This window comes from Bos indicus x Bos taurus, chromosome 11, assembly GCF_003369695.1.
Source record: "Bos indicus x Bos taurus breed Angus x Brahman F1 hybrid chromosome 11, Bos_hybrid_MaternalHap_v2.0, whole genome shotgun sequence".
NCBI lineage: Eukaryota > Metazoa > Chordata > Mammalia > Artiodactyla > Bovidae > Bos > Bos indicus x Bos taurus.
In genome coordinates, this window is record NC_040086.1 from 28,715,657 (window position 1) to 28,733,065 (window position 17,409).

The 17,409-nt window shown below is 48.4% G+C and overlaps 1 protein-coding gene across 1 annotated transcript in view; it reads left to right on the plus strand.

The window, feature by feature from the left end:
* The first annotated feature begins 178 nt into the window (after positions 1-178).
* Positions 179-17,409, plus strand: part of RHOQ (ras homolog family member Q) — a 40,253-nt gene continuing 23,022 nt past the window's right edge. Inside the window, exons 1-2 of the mRNA XM_027555181.1 lie at positions 179-596; positions 1,154-1,212. Of these exons, the coding sequence (XP_027410982.1) occupies positions 455-596; positions 1,154-1,212 (201 nt within the window). The 5' untranslated portion in view covers positions 179-454. The remainder of the gene's footprint in view (positions 597-1,153; positions 1,213-17,409) is intronic.

Sequence of the window (17,409 nt, forward strand, 5' to 3'; positions counted from 1 at the left end):
AATCGGGGGAGGCGCCTGGGCCCGCCCTCCTCTGGGGCCCAGCGGGGAGGGGGCCCCTGCCCGGCGCGGGGCGGGGTGAGCCGCCTGGCCCCTCCCCTCCGCTGCCCTCCCCAAAGTTGCCGTCTCCCCCGGGGCCGGCCAGTCTTATGATCCAGTGGATCCTCCTGGGGAGGCTGGGCCGGGGAGAGGGCGCGGGCGCCGAACGGCGGGGGCAGCGGGCGGGCGCGGAGACCGGGGCCCGGGCGGGGATCCGGGCAGCGACCGAGGCGGCGGCAGCGCCCCGGGCCCGTCGCCCCCTCCCCTTGGGCCGGGGGAGCCGCTGCATGGGGCCGGGGGGTCGGCCCTGCTGCGCTGAGCGGCGGCGGCGGCGGACCCCCCAGGCGGGCTGGGGCTAAGCCCGGGGCCGGGGCGGGGGCTCCGGGGGGACCATGCCCGGAGGCCGGCCGGCCGCAGCATGGCTCACGGGCCCGGCGCGCTGATGCTCAAGTGCGTGGTGGTCGGTGACGGGGCGGTGGGCAAGACGTGCCTACTCATGAGCTATGCCAACGACGCCTTCCCGGAGGAGTACGTGCCCACCGTCTTCGACCACTACGCAGGTAAGCTTCGGAAGTGCTGACTAAGGGGCAGCTCCCCAGGCCGGGAACTTTGGAGCAACTTTGGATGAGCCCCCTCGCCGCCTCCCCTGCGCGCGCTCCCCGCCCCTCCCCCGCCGCGCCCTCCACTGGGCGCCCGGCCCCACCCCCAGGCTATCCCTCGGGCAGCCCCCTTGCCAGCTGGACCTACTCCTCTTCCCACCCCGCCCCCCCAATCCTGGAGCCCAGTCCCGCGTCCCGCGTCGGGGCTCCCGGCACTTCCCAACCCCCTCGGTGCTCCGGGCCGACCTCCTTGACCTTCCTACAGTCGCCTTCCCAACAGTCAAACCCCGAGGGGGAAACGTGGCTACGGGACTCGGGAGAAGGGAGTGGGCAGCTGGGGGCCACTTCATCCCAGCCTCACCCCCACTTCACTGTGAGCCTGGGAAAAGGAGTGGCATCTCCCTGGGAGCTCCCGCCTGCGAGCGCTGGTTTGGGAGGGGAGGGTCCTGGTGGGGAACAGAATTGCCCGAGTCTAGGTAATTGAGCTTCTCTCCCCGCCCCCACTTCTGCCCTTGCAGTCAGCGTCACCGTGGGGGGCAAGCAGTACCTCCTGGGACTCTATGACACAGCGGGACAGGTGAGTGTCTTGGCCCTGGCCAACACCCCCCTTCCTTTCCCCAATTTAGGATGATCGCGAAGAGCCTTTAGAAACTGAGGTGTCTAGGAGCGAGGGTGTGTCTGCGAGGGTCCCTCTGGATCGAGTATTTCTTTGAGTCAGCACATTGGGAAAAAGATAAAACCTCAGCAACAAAGGCAGACCAGCCCACCCCATGTGAACCCCTGGGCTGAAAGTTTTTGCCTGTGTGTGCCTCCTGTGTGGTGCCTGGTGTGTGGGTCCCAACTCCTGTTGCAAAGTGGCAGCAGCCAATCCTGAAGCGCCCTTATTTTTAGTTGCAGATGACCAGGTCTCCCCTCACAGCCTTTGTCTGGTCCCTCATTGGTGAGTGGTCTGCCTGCCCGAGGAGCCTGATTGGTGGGAAATGGCATCATCTAATATGATGGGAAGGCATTTGGTCCTGGTTATGTTTATTACAACATCATTGCACTCTGGGACTCAAGTCCCTGGAAACGTAATTTGTGGTGTTACTGAGGACCACAGGGAAAAAAAGAAAAGAAACAACAACCATCCAGCCACTCCCTGGGTCAGGGAGAGGAAGGAAGGGTTAGGAGTTCAGCCTGAACCTGGGAGGAAGAGCTTTTGTTGTTGTTCCCTAGGAAGGCCAGGTGACTTTGTCTGGGTTTTCTTTGCTAGAGATCACTGTGCAGAAAGGAAATGCACCCTCCTCCTGTCAGTCTCTAACCATTATTGGCAAAGTAGAGGTGGCTTCTGAAGGATTGAAGTCTCCTTTCTGACTCTGTCCCAGCTCCACCCTTTTCCCAAACCCACTTTTGCTGTGGGCCTAAGATGTGTGATGAAGTTTTGCAAAATCCAGCCCTGTGATTAGACCTGAAAATTCAGATGGAAGTTTCTATGTGTCATCCTGACTTGAGTTCTTCAGGACGAGTGGGCGGTTGAGGGCCTTAGAGAGAGTCTGTAGGGAATACCCAACAGCGCAGCTTCCTTATGCGTAAGATGGGGCGTAAAAAATTCAGACCGTTCCCCTGGGCGTATATTGTATGCTAGATGCTTAACGTTGAGTCTGGCACATACTTGGTCAATAAAGAGGAGGTTTTCTTTGTAACTCATCTAGATCTGGGTTTCAGAATTGTAGTATCAGGTTAGATTCTGGAAAAGGTCTTCTTGGGGGGCACCTCAATGTGACCTCTGGTTTCTGTACTGTGAAGTTAATGGAGCCTCTGAGAGAGACTGTTAGAATAGACTCTATAGAGTAGTCTCAAAAGAGAGACTGTTGGCAGAGAGAGGTGCCTAAGGCCACCCCCTCTCACCAAACTGACCCAGGTCAGTATAACCGGTTCTTTTTAGATTTTTTTTTTTTTTTTTTGATGTGGACGACTTTTAAAGTCTCTATTGAATTTGTTACAGTATTGCTCTGTTTTATATTTTGTTTTTTTGCCTGGAGGCATATGGGGTCTTAGCTCCTGATCAGAGATAGAACCTGCACTCCCTGCATTGGATGGCAAAGTCTTAACCTCTGGACCACTGGGGAAGTCCCAGTATAACCAGTTCTTAGTTTTCCAGGGCCGCTTTTCATTACCTGCCTTGTAGCTACTCCTTCTGTCATGGACGGCAAGAGGCAGAACCCATTCAATCAAATAAGACCAATATTTAAGAAGTACAGCTGGTAAACAACAGGTTGAAATTATTGGTTGAAAGGAGAGAGGTTTTTAAGGATTGTCTCTAATTTTAACTTCTCTACTAGTGCCTCTTCCCTTTTCTTTGTTACTTGTCACCATGACTGTTTTTTGACCACAAGCCCTGTTCAACAGGACGTGTATCTGTCAGAGCTGTTCTGTGCACATTCAAATGTGACTAATATTTGCTGACTTTCTTCTATCGTACATATCAGGCCAGGGTCATCCACATGCAAATATTATATCTTCTCCACTAAACAACCCCATGAGATAGGTAATCCACTATCTTTGCAGATGAGGAAAGGGGCCTAAAGAAGCTAGGTCGCTGATCTAAGGTCACACAACTGCTGAAGGGTGTTGCTGGGGTTAGGACATGGGTCTGAATCTGCCCTAGTTAGAGGTGGTTATATACACAGGAAGCCATGGGAGGTGCTGAGATACCACCTGGGTTGATTGGGTTGCTTGTATGTCTCTAGACATGGTCCCTGGAATCTTCACAGCTATTCTCTGTTTGGGGGTTATATGCCAGTCCTGTAGAGGAAAGAACCCAGGTCCAAAGAGTCAACTGCTCTGTCCAGTGGAGATTGTAAGCTGTATACCTAGTGGGATCAACCTATTAGTGATTAAAGTTTACTGTTTTTACCCATCGGTGGATCACCTATTCTGTTGACCAAGAGGTGGACTAGGTCCCCTTGGTGTTTCTCCCAGTGTCTAAGACTTTTCTTGGCAATAGTTCATCTTTCAGCATCCAAGCATTTATTACTAATAAGCAGTCTTAGCGACATAATCCTCAATGAGATTAAATGAGTGCCCACTTTGTACCTGTGTGTGTCTGTGCTCAGGCTCTTCAGTCATATCCCACTCTTTGCAACTCTATGATACCTAGCCCTGCAATAAGCACCTGGGGGCTACAAAGAATAAATTTAAGAGAGGGATCTGCCATGGCCAATGACAGCATAAGTGAAAGTGTTTGAATTAGATGCCATGTGTGTTATATAGGAGGTACTTGTATTATACTTGGACATTAAGGCCTCATGCCTTTATGAATTGATATCAGGTTAATCTTACAGTAATAATAGTGATCAAGAAACACATATACATATATAGAGAAATTTTAAAGTCTAATGGGCACCAGAAAAAAGCCCATGGGCTTTGGAACCAAATTAGCGTGGGCCCAGATCTCTACTTGGCTGAACTGTTCTTGTGATTCTTACCACATTATTAACCTTCTTTGTGATCTAGTAAGAATGTAGATAATTAAAATCTGCACTGCAGTGTTGTAGGCCAACTTAAATTGTTTAATGTGTAGAAAAGCAGCTGACACTGTCCTTCATTCATAATAGTAGATGTGTAATAAATATTTGGAGAAATTACTGTGCTCCACTGTGGGCAGTTTTGTGGGGTGAAGGGGTCGCAGGTGGAAGAGGGCAGCATGTTATACTTGGAGTTGATAGAAATTCCACTAGGATGCCAGATCCTAGAGCCTTTTGAGTGGAGCCATGGTGCCAACTTTGTCCTTCAGAATTCCCACAGTCCCCATCACATGTACCCCATGGGTACATGGACACAGTTGAATGCTCCCTTCTCTAAATGCCCTGTTGTGTCAGATGGTTTTCCTTTCTCGATCAGAACCTACATCCCCAATGATAGAACTCTTAGCAAAATGAAGAGTTCAGTGTAGAATTTGAGAACCAAGTGGGATATGTAGGTTTCAGTTGATGCTACTTTAGGAGGTAGGTTGGGATGGGGAAGGAACTCAGCACTTTCAGATGTTCACTTGGGGTACTTCCCTGGTGGTTCAGTGGTTTGGATTCTGCACTTCCAATGCAGGGGGCCCAGGTTTGATCCCTGGTTGAGGAACTAAGATCCTACCTGAGGCCAGAAAAAAATATAAAAAGTTTTGAAAAATAAAGTATGCTGTTCACTTGTATACTTGGGTGCTCTCTGTATTTGAGTCATAGCAACAGCACCTTCCCCGGGTTGGTTGGGACTCCTAGTCTGGGCACCTACTCTTGGGTTCCCTCTTAAAAAAAATTATTAATTTTTATTTTTTAGCTGCCCTGTTTGGCATGTGGGATCTTGGTTCTCCAACCAGGGATCGAACCTAAGCCCTCTGCATTGGCAGCATGGAGTCCTAACCACTGGAACACCAGGGAAGTCCCATTGGGTCCCCTCTTTGACCCCAGTCGAGTTCAAAGCCATGTAACAATTGCCCAATTTATATATTAAAGAACATATTAGAACAATTCAAGAGGTGGCTGTAGCAGATGACCTCTTGCCTTCCAGAGCTGGCAGTTTCCCCCTTCACCTCTGCTGCTGGCAGGGAGAGAGAGAACGTGAGTGTGATGGGCAGTGTTAGTCTGGTCACACGCTCTGCCTGGGCACATCCCTCAATACCACCAGTGTTAGGCCAAAGGGAAGCCCCCCTCTCTGGGCCAAGACCCTGGGTGGCCCAGGAGCAGGCCCAATATTTTACTGCCAAGCTTTTCAGAGTGGAAGTTGAGGACACTCCCTCCTCCTCCCTGGGGCCTGCTGGAGGGTCTGGCTTCTGGCCTGGGCCTCTGCAGTGCTTCTCCTTTCTTGCCCAGCTTTCAGGGCTCTGAGGTCGGCTCTGCAGCCCCTCTGTCTGCTCACAGAGGGGCTAGAGGGTGAGATTTTTCCCTCCTGCCTCTGTACAGGGAGCTTGGGGGAAGTGGAAAGGGCTCTGGCAGATGAGCTGGTGGGAGCTGCCTGGCAAGCTGCTCTCCAGCACCCGGCTGATCTCTTAATCCTTGGCAGGAAGGCAGAACTTGATACCTTGAAGAGGGAAGGACAGACGCCCAGTTTATCCCAGGTCCCGGAATACCCACACTCAAGAGGGTGTGTGTTGGGGCTGAGTTTGGGTTCCCGAGAGTTCCAGATTTAGTCACTGCCTCAGTGCGTACACATCCATATGTGTGCTTTGGGGTGTACTGTTGCTATATGTGTTAACTTGAACACACACAAGTTCAAGGATGCATACAGGAGAGCTATAAATACCTTAGCTCAGGTGTCCCCGGGGGTTGGATCAGGGACAGGCAAGGTCTGTTTCTTTCTTGTCGTAACCCAGAAGCTGTGGCTCCCTTGCAAGCCCTCTGGGTGCCCAGGAAAGCACTTCCCTTCCAGAAGGGAATCTCCAGGGCCGGCAGCCTGGGAATGCCCCGCCTTCTGAAATGCCCCGCCTTCAGTGTTTCCTTGGGCAGCACCCAAGGGCCCAGGGTCACGGGAAGAGGGAGGGGAAAGCCCAGGGAATCGCCTCTCATGGAACAGCTCCTGCCTTCAGGCCAGCATCCTCAAGAAACCTTCTGAGGTGGACTCTTCCCTGCTGAGGGAGTTGAGGGAGTGTGCTTGTGAAAACCAGACCCAGAGAAAGGTTTTCCTTAGTTTGGAGGGGTCTGTGGGGAAGATCAGTGGGACTCAGGAAGTGCCTACTCTCGTCACCAGGCCTCCAGGTCCCTGTACCCCCTCACTCGTCCTGAGGGGCCAGGGAGCAGAGTTTGAGAGGAGCGGCAGTGTCCCTTTCAGACATCAGCCGCAACAGGTGAGATGCTGGCACTGAGCACCCTGGTTTCCCTTAGTAACCTACTGTAGATTTGTCATCTCTGCATTTTGCTAACCTTTTTAGAAGCTATTTATATCTCTAGCCTGCACTGCATCATAGGGGATGCTGGTTTCCACCTCCGTCTGGGGAAGGTGGATGGCCTTTTTTGGCTCCAAAGCCTTTGCGGTGGCCAAAGGTCCTGTGTCCCCTGGCTTGGGACTCTGATACGGGTTTGGGATGTGGTCCTCTGATCCATCTGGCTTCACTTCTGTCATGATTCTCTTGAAGTTTGGTGACATTTACGCTCTGGGAACCAAAGCTCCGCAGCAGGTGTATCAGGAATGGTGTTACAGGTGTGCCCAAATAGCATCCGCTCGGCTCTGGGGGGGCGGGGCAGTGTGCAGCCTCCAGGGAGCTGAGCAGATGCGGTCCTTTCTCTGTGTGCCAGGATGTGAAAAAGGTGGGAAGCACTGCTTTAAAGCTCAGGGGTCGGAGGCCTTATGGGGAGCTGGGTGTTTGTGGTTTTGTTGTGGAATTTGGGGTTTCAAGAGATGAGCCCTAATGGTATTAAAACAACACAAAACAGAGCCACTCTCCATGGGGCTATCAGTTTCTAGCAATGACACATGTGTTGGCAGCAGCTGGTACTACTGAGAGGCCTCAGATACAGAATAGCAATATACAAGGAGGAGGAAAGAGAGGCTGTTACAAAGAAGCTAAGCCCAAGACCACACATGTCTTTAAAATTTGTGCGCCTCAGCTGAATTTCTTTTCAGTCAGAGGGCTTGGTTTTGCCCTAATTTGGCATGCTTGGGTCAAGGAGCAGCTTTCCTTGCCCTCAGCAGTTTGCTGTTCCTCTTTTAGTTTCTGGCAGACAGCTGCTTTGCACGAGGAAGCGAGGGGAGACCCAGCCAGGGAGGCTGCGCACGGTGGCAGGCTGGCCATGGCAGGCTGGCCGTGGCGAGCCGTCAGAGCCCTTCCCCGGGTCTCCCAGCCCTCCTGAGTTCAGTCCTTCCAGATCTGCTGCCTGTAGGTCTGGCTCCATTCCCTCTAAGCTCTGTGAGGACAGGCAACTGTATTTCTTTTTCTCCACCACGTTTCCAGCTCGTAGCCCCGTGTCTGGTGCGTGGTAAGCCTCCAATGAATATTTCTTAAATTGAGTTGATTCCCATTTGGCTGTCAACCCATTTCTGCTAAAAGCTTAACCAAAGACTAGGGTTATTGCTCTTAAATAAGAGCTTCTGGCATACCCCCTTTCTTGGGAAAAAAAGCTTTTTAAATTTAGTAGGAGTCTCTCAAGTTTCAAAGGAGTGACAGGCATGTAGGTAAGCAGCAGGCCAACAGTGTTATCCCCTCTTTCGGACCCTGGGGGCCTTTAGTATCACCTGTGGGTCTGTCCCCCAATGCCGTCTCAAGCATCTTTCCTGAGGCTTCGCAGTCTCAAATCCCCTGGGGAGGAGGCGGCTTGGCAGTAAATGTATGGGTATTGAATTGTCTGGAACATCTTTGAATCCTGCTCCTCCTCTCTCTGTGAGAGCGTCAGGCAGCCCAGCTTCTTCCCTCCCTATAAAGTGGGGAGATAATGGCCACCTTGCAGGGTTCCATCAGGATTAGAGATGGTCCCAAATGGCCTGGCACTCAGTCTGTGACGATGGTCCAGGCCAGCTTTGGGGGTTTCACCCCAGTTCAGTTCAGCTGATGTTGATTCAGGGCTGGCTCTGTGTGTCAGTCGTCTGGGGGAGGAGAAAAGGGGGATCAGATGGCATAAAGGTCCACCTATGCAATAGGGAACACTCCACGTGTGAAACCAAGTGCCACATGGTCCCAGCTGAGAGGAGGTGGTCCAGACAAGCGTTTGGAAGTTGTTGGCTTGCAGGAAGAGATAGAAGGCGGCACAATAGGCTGGTTACAATGGTGGGCCCCCACATTGGACTGCCAGGATCCACTTCTCAACAAGGGTCTTGACCTCTCAAAACCTCAGTTTCCTTATCTGTAAAATGGGGATTATTAAATCAGAGCTTTCCAGCTGCCAAGTAAGGGATTTTTCTCAGCCTCAAGGCAGCTGGGTGGGGCCTAGGATGGACAGCCCTGGGCACAAGTTGTCCCTTCCAGCTCAATCAGCCTGACCTCAGTCACTTACCCCAGGGCCCCTCTACCCCACCCACTGTGTGCTGAACATATATCTCTTTTCTGTCCTGTGGAGTGAAAGCTTGAGAAGCAATGGACTAAATGAGGTGACACAGGCAGAGGTGCACGAAGAACTGATATTCTGGATAGAGAGGAAGAGCATGGAGTGCAGGCATGGGGTGTCCCAAATGTGTCTTTTTATGGTACCCCAGATCCCTGCTCTCAGTGTCAACATGTGGAGTAGGGATGAGTACTAAATTATGGAGTTTTTCACCTGGTAAGCGACAGCTTAGTAATTAGAGAGATATTAATCTGGTGCTGCGTTGCTTGTTGATTTTAATAGAAAGAGCAGAACATGGGGGAAGGGCCTGCTCTTTCATTTCAAGTGACTAAGTAGAGGCCTAGCCACCTCTTGTCCCCATCCCCACACAAGCCAGCCCTTTCCAGACTGAGGGTGGACTCTGGGCTTCAATAATGACACCCTTGTCATTGAATGGTATTCTTACAGGGTACAAAGCATGCTTCATGTCATGCCTCCATGAGGCCTCTCACCTGCTCTGTGAGTGAAGAAAGCCGGTTGCCACTGTCTCCTGTGCAGGGTCAGGGAAGTTAAGTAACTTGTTCATACCATAACAGCTGATAAAAGGCAAAACGAAAGTTGCGGGCCAGACCGCCCAACTCCAAGGCCTGGGTTCTTCATGTTAAATCGCTCACGTGAATCAGCTCGACGGTGTTATATGTCTCCTCTACATCATGTACACTCCGTTGCGATTTCATTTAACAGTGTATTCCAGGCCTGTTGCTTTTCTGGTTGAAAGAGTGGGTGGGATGGTATCTATAGTTGGGACACCAGGGGCTGCTGCTGAAATGGCCCTTAAGGAGACCCCCGCCACACCCCCACCTGGGAGATTAAGGGCGTTTTCTTCATGTGTTCATTAACTTCCATTCTTGCTGAAAGAGGCCGTCCCTTGTGTGGTAGCGGAGGCTGCACTGCCAGTGAGGCTGTGGAAGAAGCTTCGTGCCGGTGCCTGTGTCGCTTCTTCCCGGGAAGGAGGACCGGGCTGTGCTTGGGCCCCCTTTGTGTTGCCACCCCCGCTTGCCTGCCAGCCCTGACTTGACTGGAGTACGTGTGCAGCGGCAACTGGGCAGGGCCGTGACAGCCAGCAAATGGCAGGTGTCTTTTCCATCCCATAGGGGCTGCCCCAGGCTTTTCTCTTCTCCCTTTAGGGGTTTTCTTATTTAGGTAAAAATTGCTGTTTTCAACCTGTTTGTCCCTCTTCCATTGGGTATGCCCTGGATGTGCTCCCTCTGCCACCCGCGCCTCATTTTGCCTGCCTTCCTGAGTATCCCGTTGGCACCACCTCAGCTCCCACATCCCACAACCTGGGCTGCATCCCGCCACTGAGGCTGCCAGGACTGGATGAAAACATTCATTCACTCAGTCAGCAAACATTCCTTGAGCACCAGTCTGGGCCACCGGTACCTGTGCCAGGGGCGGGGCTTACAAGACATGTCAGGCCCTGCCGCTAGAAGCTCACAGTTCAGCACAAGGGGCAAGGGAGTAGGTGCCTGTTCATCAGGGGGCGCAGAGGGGGCTGGGTTCTGTCCTTCCCAAGCAATGAACTGCTCCTAAGAGCTAAGCTGCCTAGGATTCTCCAGGTCGATTTTAGGTGAAGAAAGTGCCAGGTTGGATTCTTACATGTACTCAATGCTCAGCAAGGGTTTGAATTACTATGTGCGTGCATGCCAAGTTGCTTCAGTCGTGTCCGACTCTTTGCAACCCTAGGGACTATAGCCGCCAGGCTCCTCTGTCCATGGGATTCTCCAGGCAAGAATACTGGAGTGGGTTGCCACACCCTCCTCCAGGGGATCTTTCTGACCCAGGGATCAAACCCAAATCTCTTACGTCTCCTGCGTTGGCAGGTGGGTTCTTTATCACTAGCGCCACTTGGGAACGCCTTGAATTAAACTACACTGATTCTCAAATGTGGTCCTCGAGCCAACATGTGTCTCCTGAGAATTTGTTTAGGCATCCAGACTCAGGCTTCAACCCAGACCTCCTGAATCAGAAAATCCGGGACAACTCTGGTATAACAGGCCCTCCAGGTCATTCGGATACAACTGAAGTATCAGAGCCACCATTAATGAATAACTGTGAACGTCATGTATCTCCTCATAGCAAGCCACCTCCTCTCCCCCAACACTTGTGTATACACACACACACACACACACACGTGCTGTATACCTGCTCTACTTACACATTGTCTCCAGAGTGCAGTACATAGCTTACTCATCTTTTAACCCCTATCCATCCAAACACGCCTACATACACCCTCATCTCTAGTTCTTTACATGCAGTTGGGACGCTCTGTATATGTTGGAATGAATTGAATCATTCAGGCAGTGGTGCCGCCTTCCTCACTTGTCTGGTGGAGATGGGGCCGAGGCAATATCAGCAGCAGAAAACGGAAGCAGAACTTCTTAAGCTGCCCTTGGCTCCAGTGGTCTGCTGTCTGGCCCAGGGTGTGGACACAGTAGGTTCCATGAGTATACTTTGATGAAACCCAAGTGTCAAGCCATGTTCTCCCCTGTACTGTAAGCAGCCAGACAGATTTGAGGCTCAGGCCCTGCTGTGTTCACTGTAGCTGAGGTTAGCACTCTGGGAGGTGACAGGCCCGCCCCCTGAGGACAATGCTGGTTCAGTTTGTGCTAAATCAGTTACAAAGCAACAGGTAGCATGACATCCTTTTGTGTTGAAACTCCCCAGGCAGGTCACTGGGACAGGCCATTACTCAGACACTCTTCTCAGCTGTAATTACTTTTCGGGCTGACCATGGCTGTCTGTGTAAGTGTCCTCCTCTTCCATTCCCCTTCCCTTCCCCCACTTTTGAATTCCTCCTTCATTCCTTTCTTTCTTCCTTCTTTTTTTCTCTCTTGCTCTTTCTTTTTTTCAGAACTTGTTCCAGTGTAGAAAGACCATCCTCTTTCAAATGAGCTAATGGTTGGGATTATAAATGAGTTGGCTCAAGTGTGCCCCGTGTAAGAGCTGCCACTGAGGGAAAGCATTTAATTCTTATTGTCCAGCTTGATTAAAATTCCATTTACCCCAGCCTAATTTTCAAAGAGCTGTCCTTCCCAGTTAGCTGATGAAGGGTTCCTAATTAAGGTGTTTCTCGTGGCCTCCCTGGCCCTGGAGGAATGGGGAAGGGCTGGAGGTGAGAGGGTTTCTTGCGGTCTCTAGACAGGGGCCTTGTCCAGCAGGAGGGAATTTCTGGGCTTTATCCAGTCTGCAGAAAGTGAGAAGGTCCTCTGAGTCCCAGGCATCCCATGAGCTCCTCCTCTGAGGCTCCAGCCCTCTTAAGGATTGAACTCCTTCTTTGCATTTCAGCTGAGAAAATCATCTATAGGCTCTAGTCTAGCATTTCATTTTATTCTTGTGTAAATCTTTACTCAGCCCCCAGATTGTAAGCCCTGGGAATAGGGAGGAGCAGGCTGCAAGTGGCAGGTACACTCAGCACAGCTCACAACCAGGTGTGTGTTGGATTTAGGGGATTACCAGAAAGATAATCATGGAGAGTACTTTTCCCATGACTTTACACCTCCTCCATCAGCTCATTTTAAAGGGGATTCTGATCTGTCTGGATGTTATTGAAGTTCTTTAAAATCAGGTTATAGGAGGTCATTGTAAGGTGTCCACTGAAGCACAGTAAAACTCATTTCTTAACTCATGGATGCCATTAGCAGAAAGGCTTCCAGGCCTATTTGGATAAAATACAAGACACGATGTATGCTGTCCTCCAGCAAGTCTGGATCTCTAGGATCCCTTAAGTGTGTTTTATGTTAGGTGTTCCTCTGTTAAAAGCAGGGGGTTGGTGGGGAGCCCAGACATCCTGCTGCTGGGTCAGGCATTGTGGAAGCATCAGTCTAGGGAAGCTGGTATTATGAACAAAGCGATTCCTCAGAAGTTTCCCGTGGGCCAGACTGCTTGATGTATAAGTTTACTCCTCTTTCCTTTTTAAAAGTTGAGGTATTATTCATATTCAGCAGGTTCTATATATTCACAAAGTTGAATCACCACTATTTAATTCCAGAACACATTCTCATCATTCCCCAAAGAAACCCTGTACCTACTAATACTCTCCATTCTCCTCTCCCCCTAGCTTTTAGCAACCACTAATCTGCTTTTTGTCCCTGCGGATTTGCCTGTACTGGCCATTTCATACAAGTGGAATCATACAATATGTAACCCTGTGTCTGGTTTCTTTCCCTTAGCATCATGTTCTTAAAGTTCACTCATGTTGTGGAGTATACCCGTACGTCATTTCTTTTTGTGGCTGAATAACCTTTGCCTGTCCTTTTTATTCGTTTATGTCAGTCTTCATTACATGAACATTCTGCCTGAACCCCAGAAACCGCTTTCTGAAGTCCTGCTGGTCACGTACTTCTGGTGCAGTCTTCACCCCAGCCTGCAGAAGGGGTCGGGGCTGGTCGCCCTCTACTCTCAGTGTTCCAGTTCTCCTGCTGCCTGTGTTCATAATCCTCCCCCACCTCCCACCATCCACACCCTTAGGTACATGAGTATCTGTTAAATATAGGTGACATGAGGAACACAAAGATCCATCCTCTGTAGGAGCTTAGAATCTATTGCGAAGAGAAGATGTATACTATGAAAGTGAAAGTGAAAGTCGCTCAGTCGTGTCCCACTATGCAGTCCATGGAATTCTCCAGGCCAGAATACTGGAGTGGGTAGCCTTTCCCTTCTCCAGGGGATCTTCCCAACCAAAGGATGGAACCCAGGTCTCGCGCATTGCAGGTGGATTCTTTACCACCTGAGCCACCAGGGAAGTCCATATGACAAAATGAAAGCAGAAAATGGGATGTGCCAAGAAAAGGTAGGAGTGTGAGGAGTGTCATAGAGGTGCCTGGCTGCCATGCTGCTTGCCTGGAGCCTCCCAGAGAGCTCAGCCCTCAGTGGGGCCATTGAGACTTATAGAAACCTGATTTCACTGAGGCATTCACACATCATCAGGTCCATGGGTCTGATTTGTGTTAATTCATACAGATCCAGATACAAACAAGGCTGTGGAGGGATTAACTTACCATGTGGTCTCATTGGAAAAATGGACACAAGCCATAAACCAGTAGCTCATAAGGAAGAAAAGCCAATAGCCAATGGACACACAATATGCAGAGATATGAAAATAAAAACTTTTTTCACTTATCAAATTGAACATGAGAAAAATTGATATTCAGAAGTCAGGGAAGAGGATGCTTTATGTACTGAACTGTATCAGTTCAGTAAAAACTGATACAGTCCATTTGGAAGTTAATTTGGCAAAGATAGTTACATTTTCAATGATCCATTTCTATGAATTTATGCCAGGGAAACATTCAGTGTACACAAAGATTTACGTAAAATGATGTTATTCATAGTGATACTTATAACAGTGATAAATATAAACACATTAATGCATAGTAAAAAGGGATTTGTTAAATGATAGCATAGTGTGTATTAGAGTAATCACAGCCATTAAAAACTGCTTTGAGCAGATATTTAAAGATATATGAAAAGGCTGGTGGTATTTTAAGTGTGAAAAAGCAGGAATCAAAACTGTAGCATGATTACAACTTTGAAAAACATACATATGTATAATGTGTAAGAAAAAAATTGGTACAAAATTGTCAAAATGTTAATCTGTTGGCTCTAGGTAGTGATGGTGAATATTTTTAGAAATTTACTTCTTTATACTTTATTCTGTTTTCCTTCAATTTATAAAAAAAGGTTGCTTTGTTTTATTGAAGTTATATATACAAATGGCTTAAGTTTTAAAGAGTCAACAGTTCTATAAGATCCTGTTATGGAAAAACAAAAGATTCCTCTCCACTTCTCTGTAGAAAAGTCCTTCCACTCCCCCAAGGCAAGCACTTTCAATTCTTAGCAGTTTATTTTGGTAAAAGAAATCCTCTGTTGCCTTCACACTGTGAATGATGAGGCTTTAGCTCTCTTTCAGAGTATCTTCCACGTCCCATCCACCCATCCCCAGGAGCAACACGGTCATTTTCGTTTGATTATTGACCCATCGTTATATCCTTACTGCTGTGTTAGCACAGCTGAGCCATGTAATGTACTATAATTACTTTTCCTTCTTTGTGCTACTTTTTGTTTCCCTGGAATTACTAATTATTTTGCTTCTTCCCTTGCTAAGTTTTCATTGTATGTCTGTCTCATCCTGAACTTGCCTTTCCAGGCATTCCAGTGTATCAAGTCTTCTGTCCGTCTCTTCTGGGAGACTTTTGCCATGAGCCTGCTGTTCTGCTTCAGACTGGGCTAGTTGCCTCCAGCTGCTGCACAGCTGTCATCCTGGGATTTTCCTACGTCATTATTGGGATTCCCTTTGGCTCTATCTTATGTATTACATTCTTATTTTTACTTTTCTTATCTGCATAGTCTAGTTCCTCATTTTGGTAGAGCATCTATTTTATTAGTTTCCTGAGAAAAGGTGCGTTGTAGGCAAATTTTTTGTTGCCTGTGTGTTTGAATGTGTTTTTATTTCCATCATACTTGATTGACATTTTGAAAATAGATTAGAAATCATTTTTTTCTTCAGAACTTTAAAGGCATTACTCCATTGTCTTCCACTTTCAGTTTCTGCTGTCAGAAAGTCTGATCCCAATCTGGATCTGGATTCATTGTCAAGAACCTGGTTTTCCTCTCTGGAGTTTCACACTCATGGTCTTTGGGTTAGGGTCCAGCCAACTGTTGTGAGCCCTTTCACTCCAGAGATTCGTGTCCTTCTGTTCTGAGAAATTTTCCTGGTTTATTTCTTTGATTTCTTCACTTCCAGTTAATCTCTTCTGTTACACTAGAACTTCCAGGTTTTAGATATTGGAGCTTTGGGGTGGTTCTCTGAAAGTCGCTCAGTCGTGTCTGACTCTTTGTGACCCCATGGACTATACAGTCCATGGAATTCTCCAGGCCAAAATACTGGAGTGGGTAGCCTTTCCCTTCTCCAGGGGATCTTCCCAACCCAGGGATCGAACCCAGGTTTCCCGCGTTGCAAGTGGATTCTTTACCAGCTGAGTCACAATTGTCTTATATTTGCCCTTTCTGTGTCTTTTTGCTCTATTTTGGGAGAGTTCCTCAAGTTTACCCTTACTATTATTTGTTTGTTTAATGTCATTCTAGCAGAACCTTTTCCTGTTCTTTGGATGTGCCTTTCTTTTTTTCTTCAGCATTTTCTAAGTTTGGCTTGGCTTTCTTTTGGTTTGAGTATCTTCTCTAATTTCTCTGAGGGTATTTTTTTTTTGTCTTTTTGAAAAAATTTATTTTAAATAAAGATGAATATTTTTAATGATAAAAGGTACAATTCACAAAGAAGATAGACATCCTAAACCATTAGACACCTTAACAACAAAGAGATAAAGTTACATAAAGCAAACACCAGAAGTCTCTGAGGATATTAATGATAGGTTTTTGAAATTTTTGTTTTCCCACAGTCTTTTGTTTTAGTCTCTGCCTTTTGTGGCAGTTTCTCAAGTGTCTAATTATATTTATGAGAGTGACACTGGAGAATGTGGAAAGCTCTGTGTATACATGGGCCTGGATGACTCTGGTCCTTACTGAAGGTCTGGGTTTCTCAGCCTAGCACCATTGTATTTTGAGCTGGACAGCTTGTTGTGGGTGCTGTCCCGTGAACTGTAGGATGTTGAGCACATCCCTATTGTCTTTCCCACCCCAGTCATGATGATCAAGAATGTCCCAGACACTGCCAAGTGTTCCCTTGGGGCAACATCGCCCCTTACTTCCTGTTTCCCCATTTGAGAACCACTGCTGTAGGGTGAGCTGTCTGGGCCTTTTCCCTGGGGAACCTGGTCCTTCCTCTTGCACTGGTCATGTTCCCCAGAAAAGAATCTTCTACTCTGCTGCCTGAGAGGGTCCTGCTAGGCTCCACTGTTCTGGCCCGTGTGTTAGGTATGTTCAACGGGGCCCTGTGTCTTCCCACCCAGGGAACCCTCTGTTCTACACTTTCCTGGAAATAAATCTCTCTGCCTTTTGTCAGGGTTGGGGAGAACATTATCATGATAGAGAACGGTATCTGGGGTGTAACTGCTTTACAAGCAGACTATCAACCCACCCCTTGTTTGTGGCGCCGCTTTCAACCCCCTTTCAGAACACACTGTGCGAGCTCCCACACCTTTAAAGGGTTCTGTTGAGCAGAACAAGGTGCTTTATAACTTCCCCTTGTTGTTGGCCCAGGATCCAGGATTTGGCTCCCAGGGTCTGCATATCAGTTCTTACTTGTTCTTTGGCTTTCTACCTTCTAAAATGATGTGGCTGTTTAATTTGTCCTGTGGCTTTATGCCTTTTTTTTTTTTAATTACTATATATGTCAGAGGATTTGGGAAAGATCAAAGATAGATGCATGTGTTCAGTTGCCTAAGATTTAACTGAATTCTTCTCCAATTTGTTTTCATAGTCAGAAAACATACATAAGAAGAGCAAAGCTATAGTGATAAATACCTGTTCAGTGCCTGTTATCCAGTGTACCTTCCTTTAGTATTAAGGTATCGGGGAAAATTAATTCATTAGAAGCTTTCTTGGGATTCAGGCTTTGGAACAAAAGGTGGTAGAGGCTATATGAATTTCATCTGGATCCTGGAACCGTATGGTTAACTGTCCCTTCCATGTGAGAGCTTGGCTTTCTAGTGTCCAGGCTCTTTTTGTCCACCAGGTCCAGCATCTTACTGTTGGGCAAAGCTGGATGGGCATGAATATTTCTGGTTATGCAATTTCCCCTTTGCTAGACTCTACTTAGGGTTGGGAAGATCCCCTGG